General features: G+C 38.3%; 1 protein-coding gene across 3 annotated transcripts in view; it reads left to right on the forward strand.

Annotated features, from left to right (window-relative positions):
* The window catches only part of MAP4K3 (mitogen-activated protein kinase kinase kinase kinase 3), a 204,989-nt gene that overhangs the window by 187,913 nt on the left and 4,958 nt on the right, over nt 1-12,118 (forward strand). For all 3 annotated transcript variants that reach the window (XM_047851984.1, XM_047851986.1, XM_047851987.1), the window contains 3 exons: nt 2,864-3,035; nt 6,603-6,671; nt 6,756-6,848. In XM_047851984.1, the coding sequence (XP_047707940.1) occupies nt 2,864-3,035; nt 6,603-6,671; nt 6,756-6,848 (334 nt within the window). The remainder of the gene's footprint in view (nt 1-2,863; nt 3,036-6,602; nt 6,672-6,755; nt 6,849-12,118) is intronic.

Here is a 12,118-nt window from a genome sequence, read left to right on the forward strand (position 1 = left end):
TACCACTTACCCTAATACACGACAAAGACTCTTTTCTCTGTTAAAGGAATTTTAGGTATGAAGAGCATGCAGGAGAGAATGTATAAGACATGGGAAGCTTAAAAATTACCCATCCACATTTTCTCTCTTCCAAGTGGATAGTCCCAAGGAGCCTGGCCCTGGCTAATGAGGCCTGTTGCCAGAGTTCAAAGATACTAGACTTACAGTATAGTCTCCCTCAAGACTTCACACCCTTCCCACTTTTCCCTTAAACTCCCTGAGCTCTCTGTAGGCTCTTACTCTCCTCCCTGAATCTTAACCCAGCTCTCCTTCCCCTGCCTGTCTGCTCCAAGACCCTGTGGATATTTTGTTTCTGTATTTGACATTGTTGTGGTTAGTATTTATGATGTTGCTTTTCTACACTCTTACAAGATGTGCTCAAAAACACTTTTATCCTTTATCCTCCTCTTCATGACATTTTTGACAGTTTTTGATTTATTAGACTACATTTTCATCATAAAAGTTGTAAGTTAAAGACCTTCCCAGCAAACAGTTATGTACTTACTACCAACCAGGCACAGTGCTGTTTAAGGGGACAGAAATGAGTAAGATATGGTCACTGCCCTCAAGGACCATCACCAACAGCAACTGGATGTAAAGCTTTTAGACGGGAGTCCTCTTCTGTTAATGACTTAACACGTGATTATTAGAAACTAAATAGAAATACTCAGAATCTCTTGGTTTTCTTATTTGCACACACACACACACACACACACACACAAAGAAGCACTATTTTTTACTGTACTGCTTTTACCACATTTCAAAGAGAATTATTTTAAATGTTTTACCTTATTAAAAATATGAGAGATTTAGGGGCGCCTGGGTGGCTCAGTCAGTTAAGCATCCGACTTCGGCTCAGGTCATGATCTCGCGGTCCGTGAGTTTGAGCCCCGTGTCGGGCTCTGTGCTGACAGCTCAGAATCTGGAACCTGTTTCCGATTCTGTGTCTCCCTCTCTCTCTGACCCTCCCCCGTTCATGCTGTCTCTCCCTGTCTCAAAAATAATAAATAAACGTTAAAAAAATATATATATATATTTTTATATATATATATATTTTATATATATATATATGACAGATTTTATCCAAAGCCTCTCCCCAGGTAAGGGGAAAGCTTCTAAAGAGAGGGGGTTTGGGGAGTGTTGATGAAGAAGTGTCTGTACCCATGGGATGGAGGCACTCTGGCAGTCACAGGGAAGGAAGGAATACGGAAACAACAGGTGCACATAGAGCCTCACCTTCTACCCACAAGGACCATATTGTGTTTTCTAACACTTGTGTGTGTGTGTGTGTGTGTGTGTGTGTGTGTATTTTCTGACACTTTTAAGAATAATAGTTATGGCGGACCTGTTTCACCTGTTTTTCTCCAGAATTTATTTTCTTCAGAATTTACATGTTGCTAGATTAAAAAATAAATCAAAATCAGTAGCTTTGTTAAATACTACCAATACTAACCTTGGGGGAAATTAAATGAAATTACAGCCCATTCATGAGAGCAACAAAATCTAAAACATACTAAGAGTGGACTTACTACCGTATGGATAAGACCCATATTTTTTGAAAAACAACGTTTTCTGTTCTGAGGAATATCATCAGCACCTCTGAACTCCCCATGGCACCCCATCCACTAGCAGTCAGCTCCCTTATTTTCCATTTTCACTGTATAAACGTACACCCCTAAGCCCCTAAAATTAGAATTAATTTTACCTGATTCTTCCCTAGTACGTAAGTGGAGTCATAAATATGTATTCGTTTGTGTCTGGCTTTGGTGCAGCATCAGATTTGTGTAGTTGTTGGATATGGTTCTAGTTTGTTCATTTTCATTGCTCTGTGACTTCCCATTGTGTGAATAGGCCGTAACTTTATCTAGCTATTGTTGATGGGTATTTGAGTTACTTCCAGTTTTTTGTTATTTGAACAATATTGCTGTGAACATGTTTGCATCATGTCTCCTGTGCCTGTGTGTGCTCGTATTCTCTAGAAAGGATAAGAGTATTGCAGGGCCCTGACACTCACAGATAATGTAGTCAGCCAGCATGGCCTTCCCTGCTTATGCTCCCATCACTTGGTGAGCACTCGTCTGCTCCTCCTGGTAATACTTGTTACTGTCACTTGTTTCATTTTAGTCAGGGGGATATGGATCTTATCTCGTGGTTTAATTTCCTGATTACTGAGGATGTTAATGTTCTCCATCTCTTTTCCCAAACTTACAAAATACGAATTTATTTAGTCTCTTGGTTGCAATGTAAGAATAATTTTGAAATTATGTAAAAGTAAAATTGGTTGCATCATAAGTGAGTTAATGAATAGCATCACTTGCGCCAAGAAGCTAAATTTCTCTTATTTATGGGGGTTTTTTTTACTGTCCACACTTATAAGAGGAGTGTTTCTTGCTAATTAGCATTTCTGTGCTCTCATCCATGTTTGCTCAGTTGGATAAGAAAGCAGGGAAATATAACTGAAGCAGCATCCAATGGGGAGACAGGAGACTTTGCAACAAAGTCTGGGGGACCCTGGGCCAGTCCCCAGATTTCTGGATCTCAGTTGCCACCTGGGTTGGACAGGTGATTTATAAGTTCCCTTCTAGCCCTAATGTCTTAAAATTGTGTGATTTTAACTTAACAACATTTTACAGTGTTAAACCTCAAATCAAATACTTTATAATTTGTGTTTTTCTACATACCCAGAGTTTCTGTGACAAGAAGCAGTCCTAATAGTAGAGAGTTATTTTCCATGTGTTTGTAGAAGTAAAAATTCTTAGTGCTCTCGTGACACTATTTGGTTTCCGTTTTCCTTTGTTTAATGTCCTTTTGTTTCTGTGTCTAGCACATAGATTTTCCTATACCTTGTCCGCTTCGAGTGTTCGAAATGCTGGTAGTTCCCGAACAGGAGTACCCTCTCGTCTGTGTTGGCGTCAGCAGAGGGAGAGACTTCAACCAGGTGGTTCGATTTGAAACTGTCAACCCAAATTCTACCTCTTCGTGGTTTACAGAGTCAGGTTTGTGACTTTTACTGAGTTATTAAGGCCAATACATATCAGTGGTTCCCAAACATGAGTATGGATCAGAATCCCCCGGGGGCCTGCTGGCCCCCACTGCCAGAGTTCATCTGGTAGATCTGGAGCAAGGCCTGAGAAGTTGCTCTTCTGTGTGCTCCTGGCTGATGCCGGTGATGCTAACACAGGCACCGCCCTGTCAACTGCACATACACAGGCCTCAGGCTGAGGAAAGGTGATCTAAATAAAAGCAAAAACTGCATTGAGTCTATTTTCCATCATATTCTGGTAATTGAGACACAGGTACTATGCAATCACTTTAATGAATTTTTTAATGATTCGTAATTAAGATATAAATATAGCTAAACAAAAATATTTGAGGGTGCTTGAAAATCATTCTTTTGTACAATTTGTTTTCTTAAATTTTGATCTGCGTTGCCCAGTAGCGTAGCAGATCCTTTCTTCATACTAGTATCTTGGGAAATATTATTTCCAATTAATTATCTTTTTACAGAAATTTGATTAGTTTGAAACCTCCAATCTTGTTGGTGTAGTCAGTACATATCGGTAAAACTTGTGTTTTGTGGTAAATAAATCTGATTCAACTTTTTACACTTTAAAAAAAGTGACCTGAATGGTCTTTTTTTTCCTGATTTTTAAAGCACTGTGTTTATTATGGAGCTCCTTTTGATTTTTTTCCCCTTTAAAAATAACACTGCACAATGTTTTGCTGTAAAATAGACAGTGGCCATTTAAGAAGGCAATTTCATTATTTTTTTAATGTTTTATTTATTTTTGAGAGACAGAGAGAGAGAGAGAGAGCGAGCATGAGCGGGGGAGGGGAGGAGAGGGGAGGAGGAGGAGGCAGAGAGAGGAGACACAGAGTCTGAAGCAGGCTCCAGGCTCTGAGCCGTCAGCACAGAGCCAGACAGACATGGGGCTCGAACTCATGAACCATGAGATCATGACCTGAGCCAAAGTCGGACGCTTAACCAACTGAGTCACCCAGGCACCCCAAGAAGGCAATTTTTAAAGGTCTTGCAGAGGCCTTTTGTCAGGGTCTTTGGGTTCTTAGGGAAATATTAAGAAGACAATTGGCTGATAAATATTGATTAGTCAGGAGTTTGTCAGAAGCCTAAAAGAGTGTTCACAAAAGGAAAAAACTTAGAGTTGTGGGTCTTTGACACTGAAAAAAAGCCCTCGCAAACACATTCACAAAAACCTAGAGACAATTACATGACTTCCTGAAGCCCAGGAAACTTGAAACAGCTTTCCTTTAAGGACACATTGTTGAAGGAAAACATGGCTGGCCCTTGACAACGTGATGTGGCTTCCTTGGCTCCCTCGAATTCTCTGTTCTGCATTCTCTCTTAGACACCTATCTACCCTTTCAGACAGCGGGTGCACTCCTGCTTTCCTGATCTCTTCCTCCCTGCTTAATAGGAAGGCATTGTTGGGTGATTGATATTTTATTGTTAGTGGATTTCAGTTAATACCTTATTTCTCCCAAGCATTTTAATTTTAAATCCTTTTCTACTAATTGTTGAATGAAGGGCCTGATTTCTGCACAGAAGAATTTTGTACAGCTTCATTCTAAGGACCTTCTGATTTCATTCTCTTACTGTAATGAAATCACTTTATTAGGAGTTGGATTTTTTTGTTTTTTGGAAGGTTTTTTTGTGAATTAACATTAGATTTCCTTTTTTCTTTTTTAATATAATTTATTGTCAAATTGGCAAACATAACAGTGTGTAATGTGTGCTCTTGGTCTCTGGGGTAGATTCCCGTGGTTCATCGCTTACCTATAACACCCAGTGCTCATCCCAACAATAGAAACTAAGTATGATAACTACAGTTCATCTCTGGTTTTGAGATGCTAAGGTAAAAATTGAATGAGAGAAAGTATGGTTAGAGTTTTGCATCATATGAAATTCTGAGTCATTGGTTTCCTAAACTGCGTTGCACTGTACAGCCCACCTGGGAAGTTTTAAAACTCCTGATACCTCAAGTCACATACGCCGCCAATTAAATAAGAATATCTAGACGTGGCAGCTAGGCATCAGTATTTTGTAAAGATCTCTGGGTGATTCTAGTGTTTGGGAACTAATTGATACAAGCAGTTGGTAAAACCTTATTTTCCTGACTTTCTCTCTGGTATGCTAGCCTGGCTTCCTGAACTGAAGTCGATTGTATAGATATGTTCAGATTGTTAATTTTCACCCACGTATGTAAGAGCTACAAAGATCTGATTTCCAGGAGGCCTGTTCCGTGTCCTTTCAGCTCTGGTTGGTTACAGACGTACCAGGTCTAAAATACATTTGAAGGTCTAACGGCAGGCCTTGGATGTCCTAAGACTAATACTATAGGAAGTAGAAAACAGTAACTGTAGGTCATCAGACCCACTCTCAAGGACACATAAGGCCAGAAACAAAGGCCTGTAGATCAGCAGTTTCAGTTTTGATGTTCGTACAAAGTTTGGGGTAGCCTACTTTTCACTTCGTGGAAAATCATTTAAACATTCTCAGTTTGGGGGTGCCTGGTTAGCGTCCAACTCTTGATTTCGGCTCAGGTCAGGATCTCGCAGTTCATGGGTTTGGACCCCACATTGGTCTCTGCGCTGATGTCATGGAGCCTGCTTGGGATTCTTGTCTCTCCTTCTCTCTACTCCTCCTCCACTTGTGCTTTCTATATAGATACAGATACAGATCTATATCATATATATGTGTGTGTATACAAATATATATGTATATATGTATATATTGATTGATAAATAAATATAATATTTTTTTCAAAAGCATTCTCGGGGCGCCCACATGGCTCAGTCAGTTGAGCGTCCAAATTCGGCTCAGGTCATAATCTTGTGATGCGTGAGTTCACACCCTGCACCGGGCTCTGTGCTGACAGCTCAGAACCTGGAGCCTGCTTCACATTCTGTGTCTCCCTTTCTCTGCCCCTCACCCGTGTGCATACGCACGCTCTCGCTCTCTCTCTCTCTCTCTCTCTCTCAAAAGTAAACAAACATTAAAAAACAATTACAAAAAAATTCCCAGTTTATAAGAACTTTGATAAATCTTAATTAAAAAAAATGATGCCTGTTTGCATTTTGATAATATTTCATACTTCTCAAAATACTTCAGTATTTCTTTTAACTCATTGGTACTTGAAGTGATTTGTTTGTCCTTCTGATTCATTCACTCAGTAAATAATTATTGCATGTGGTGCTGGATACTACCATGTGATATACAAAGCAGTCCCTGGCTTTCTGAGTTTAAAAGCAGAAATCAGTCATAACTATAATATAGAGGATTATACTCCTGATTTCACATATGAGTGAAAATAATGACATCACCAGCAGTAATGACAATAGTTAGCGTTCCAGTGAGCCCTGACTTCCTTCAGCACTTGCATCAGAGTTTAGACCCAAGCAGCCTGGCTCAGCCAGTACATATGTATAGCTAAAAATTTATGTCTGTTTCAGATTCAGTGATGTTCAGAATTCTTGTTTTTAGGTCTCTGTGCTTTCAAAATTACTTTTTTTGTGTCAGTTTATTGAGTTTGTTTGTGTTACAGATAGCCCACAGACAAGTGTTACTCACGTAACCCAATTGGAGAGAGATACCATTCTTGTATGCTTGGATTGTAAGTTTTTATTTATGAACATCTTATTTTAACACCTTCCTTTTATCTTAGTTTCTGAGTGACTCTCCCCCTCCCCGTCTCTAGGTTGTATAAAAATAGTAAATCTCCAAGGAAGATTAAAATCTAGCAGAAAATTATCATCTGAGCTCACCTTTGATTTCCAGATTGAATCAATAGGTAAGTGCAAGTTTTATATTTCTGGTTTGATTGCAGTAAGAGCTGCTTAAAATATCTTACCTGATAATTATCTGAGATTATAGAAGTATATTACTAAGAATACATTTTTTTACAATACAGGGCATAATGAATATGAAGTCAACATCAGTCTTCACTTTTATACATTCCCTAAAATAGTTTAATAACTGACATCTAGAAATAATGTTGTCCTCCTTACAGATTTGACATTTCAAAAGAAATAAATACCATTTTTCATAACACAGGAATTTCCATTTCCTCCAAACTTCTGTGGAGTTTCCCTATAAGTACTTTAAAATTTAGTACTGGGGCGCCTGGGTGGCGCAGTCGGTTAAGCGTCCGACTTCAGCCAGGTCACAATCTCGCGGTCCGTGAGTTTGAGCCCCGTGTCAGGCTCTGGGCTGATGGCTCAGAGCCTGGAGCCTGTTTCCGATTCTGTGTCTCCCTCTCCCTCTGCCCCTCCCCTGTTCATGCTCTGTCTCTCTCTGTCCCAAAAAAAATAAATAAACGTTGAAAAAAAATAAAATAAAATTTAGTACTTAGCGTACTCTGTTGTACTTCTGCTCTTGTATCTGCTGACCAGAGCAAAATGTGAAAATGGCAAGAAGGAGATTCCATTATCTCATTCTCACATTTTGCTGGACTATGGTGTTTTCTGAAAAAGGATTTCTTATATATTCAGTATTCTAAAATTATTACATTCCAGGGGCATGTGGGTGACTTAGTCAGTTATCTGACTCTTGATTTTGGCTCAGGTCATGATTTCATGATCATGAGATCCAGCCCTGTGTTGGGCTCTGCACTGGGCATGGAGTCTGCTTGGGATTCTCTTCTTTCCTCTCTCTCTGCTCTTTTCTCTCTGTTTCTCTTTCTGTCTCTCTCTCTGCTCTTCTCTGTTTCTCTTATTTATTATTATTAAATAATAAATTTATCTATTAAATTAAATAAGTAAGTAAATATTAAAATGATTACATTCCAGAAAAATGAGGTAAAAAGGATCACAGATGGTGCTGGGAATATGAATGAGAGCTAATTCAGTATTTAACTAGGCACAATTTTTTTGCTCTTCATTATCAATGAAAGATATTTGCACATATATAAAGAGGTAGGGCCAAGGACAGATAGTTCATTTGTTTTATTCCTGGTTCTACTTTTACTGTCTCCTCCAAGTAGAATGCCCTTCTTCCAGCAAGCAAATGCTGATAATAAAATGAGAGAAATCTCTTCACGATTTTAAAATGGAATCTGTGCAGGACGCCTGGGTGGCTCAGTCGGTTAAGCGTCTGACTTTGGCTCAGGTCATGATCTCACGGTTTGTGGGTTCAAGCCCCACATCAGGCTTTGTGCTGACAGCTCAGAGCCTGGAACCTGCTTCTGATTCTGTGTCTCCCTCTCTCCCGTGTCTGCCCCTCCCCTGCTCCTGCTCTGTCTCTCTCTGTCTCTCAAAAATAAAAAAAGTTAAAAAAAATTTTTTAATATATATATAAATAAAAATAAATAAAATGGAATCTGTGCTTAAAAACTCATAGCCAAAGCCAAAGAATAAGATAAATAAAGAACAGAAACTCAAAGCAATATGTAGGCCTGCTGTGCTCCTTCTGATAAAGAAGACTAAAAGTATCCTGTAGGAAGTGGGAGCCAGAGCCTGGCTCCTTGCTTGAGGTGCCTAGTAATCAAGACTCTCCCCACATAAAGCCTGACATCCTTATAGGAGACTGTTATCCACCCTTAAAAAGAGATAATCCCTATCCTGTACAGACTATTTCAGATCACTGACAAAGAAGGAATGCTGAACAAATCAGTGTTTAACACTGATACTAAAATCAAGCAAGGTTAGTATAGAAAACAAAAGAATCCATTCTCATGAAAGCAGAATTTGAACAAATCTGAAACAAAATAGTAAATAGAACTCCACACCATCAAGTATAATAGAGTTTATTTCAGGAAAGTAAAGATGGTTCAGCATCAGAAAACTTGTTTATGTAATATATAATATAGCACATTAAATATTAAAAGCAAAAAGTCACATAACTTTCAGTAGGTGCACAAAAAAGCATTGAGTAAAATCCAGATCATTCATGATTTAAGAAAAAACTTCTCAGCAACTTAGCAATAAAAGGAAATGTTCTTCATCTAGGAAAGCCTATTAAAAATATTCATGTTTGGGGCTCCTGGGTGGTTAGGTTGGTTGGGCATCCGACCCTTGATTTTGGCTCAGGTCATGATCTCATGGTTCATGGGATCGAGCTCCAAGTCTTGCGCTGTGCTGACAGTGTGGAGCCTTCTTGGGATTCTCTCTCTCCCTTTCTGCTTCTCCCTCATGCACACGTGCATACTCTCTCAAGTAAATAAACTTTTAAAAAATATACTTAAAAAAATAATTTAAAAAAATTCATGTTTCATGGTCAGATTCTGCCATTAAAGTCAAGAACAAGATAAGAATATGTGCTATCATCACATTTGACATTGTCTTACTAGACAAGGAAACTATGAGGATTAGAAAAAAGTAAAAGATCCTTTTTTGCTGATGATATGATTATATGGACTGTATAGCTCTCTGAGTAAACTGCTGGAATTAGTAAGAGAATTCAGAGTTGGTAGATATGACTCACACCAATAAATAGCTTTTTGATATGCCAGTAATTATGAAATTAATAGAAAAAAAGATCTCACTGACGATGGCAATAAAATAAGAAATTTGGAAATAAATGTAATCAAAATATGTTTAAGACCATTATCTAGGAAATTCCAAGTTATTGTTTGAAAGCATAAAAGATTTGAACAAATGAAGAACTATACCGTGTCTGTGAATATGAGAAAGGTGTCAGTTCTTTATAAGTTAAACCACAAATTTGGTTCATTTAAATAAAAATCCCGGGGCGCCTGGGTGGCTCAGTTGGCTAAGCATCTGACTTTGGCTCGGGTCATGATCTCGCGGTCCCTGAGTTCGAGCCCTGCGTCTGGCTCTGTGCTGACAGCTTGGAGCCTGGAGCCTGCTTCAGATTCTGTGTCTCCCTCTCTCTCTGCTCCTCCCCTGGTTACTCTGTGTCTCTCTCTCAGAAACAAATAGACATTAAAAAACATTTTTTTTAAATCCCAATAAAGTGATTTGTGCCACATGATAAGCTGATCTAAAAATTCATGTGACACACAAAAATAAATTCAAAATGGATGAAAGACCTAAATGTGAGACCGGAAACCATCAAAACCCTACAGGAGAAAACAGGCAGCAACCTCTTTGACCTCAGCCACAGCAACTTCCTACTTGACATGTCTCTGAAGGCAAAAGTGAACTATTGCAACCTCATCAAGATAAAGAGCTTCTGCACAGCAAAGGAAACAATCAACAAAACTAAAAGGCAACCAACGGAATAGGAGAAGGTATTTGCAAATGACATATCAGATAAAGGATTAGTATAAAAAATCTACAAAGAACTTACCAAACTCAGCACCCGAAAAACAATCCAGATGTGAAGAAATAGGCAGAAGATATGAATTGACACTTTTCCAAAGAAGACATCCATTTGGCAGACATATGAAAAGATGCTCAATGTCACTCATCATCAGGGAAATATAAATCAAAACCACAATGAGATACCACCTCACACCAGTCTGAGTGACTAAAACTTAACAACTCAGGAAACATCAGGTGTTGGCGAGGATATGGAGAAAGGGGAACCCTCTTGCTGTGTTGGTGGGAATGCAAACTGGTGTATCCACTCTGGAAAACAGTGTGGAGGTTCCTCCAAAAATTAAAAATAGAACTGCCCTACAGCCCAGTAATTGGACTACTAGGAATTTATCCAAAGGATACAGGAGAGCTGATTCAAAGGGACATGTGCACCCCAGTGTTTGTAACAGTGCTATTAACAGTAGCCAAATTAAGGAAAGAGCCCAAATGTGCTTCAACTGATGAATAGATTAAGAAGATGTGGGGTGTGTACGTGTGTGTATGTATATACGTGTATATATATATATATATACATACATACATACATACATACATACATACATACATACACAATGGAATACTACTCAGCGATGGAAAAGAATGAAATCTTGGCATTTGCAACAATGTGGATGGAACTAGAAGGTATTACGCTAACCAAACTAAGTCAGTAAGAGAAAGATCTCATGATTTCACTCATATGTGGAATTTGAGAAACAGATGATCACAGGGGAAGGAAAGATATAAATAGAAAGGGAGGCCAACCATAAGAGACTCTTAAATACAGAGAACAAACTGATGGTTGATGGGCATTAAGGAGAGTGCTCGTTGGGATGAACACTGGATGTTGTATGTAAGTGATGAATCACTGGAATCTATTCCTAAAGCTGAGACTATACTATATGTTAACTAACTTAAGAATAAATTTCTTTAAAAAAAAAAAAAGGAAAAAAAATAAAAATTCATGTGAAAGAGTCAAAGGCCAAGAACAGTAAAATAAATTTGGATGAATACCTGCCCTACTCAGTATTGGAACTTTTATAAAGCTATAGTGATTAACACAGTGTGGGATCAGACGGATAAAAAAGTAGAAGAGTGGCACCAGAAGAGAAGGCTCAGAAGTGGACCTACATGTAAATGGAAATTTATAGCATAAATATGTCAATGGAAAATGGTGGACTGTTCAGCAGATGATGCTGATGCAATTGCTTATCTGTAGGAAATAAAATTAGATGTCTTCCTCACTGAATACACACAAAAATATGTATTAAATATGCAAATATTAAAAGCAAAACTAAAATTTTTAAAAAGTATGCCTGTGTCCCATTAATTCTGTTTCTAGAATTAGAAAAATTTGCACATGTATTAAAGAAGAGGTACAGAATGTTTATTACAGATCAAAAACCTAGAAACAGTTCAAATGTTCACCATACCCCATGTATGAAAGTCGGAAACATTTGATACAAAGTTTGCTATTGTGTAGTAATAGTAAAAACATGCATGAGAATGACAAGCATCAAATTTATAATAGCGGATATGTCAGGGAGAAAGGAAGGCCTGGAATGGACGGGGCCAGCTGCTCGGGCTGTACTCAGGTGCTGGCTGAATTTGGTTGTATTTTAAACGAAAGGCATATAATGGCAAAATGTCAGGATTTGAGAGTTGAATGGTAGATGCATATGTTTCTGTGCTCTTCTCATGTTTTTCGGTATGTTTGAAACATTTTATAATGTTTTCTTAAAACAAAAAATTTCTGTAACAAAACAATATTTTCAACGAATCTTTTTTCTTGCCAAAAGATGAA

This window comes from Prionailurus viverrinus, chromosome A3, assembly GCF_022837055.1.
Source record: "Prionailurus viverrinus isolate Anna chromosome A3, UM_Priviv_1.0, whole genome shotgun sequence".
In the NCBI taxonomy this organism is placed as follows: Eukaryota; Metazoa; Chordata; class Mammalia; order Carnivora; family Felidae; genus Prionailurus; species Prionailurus viverrinus.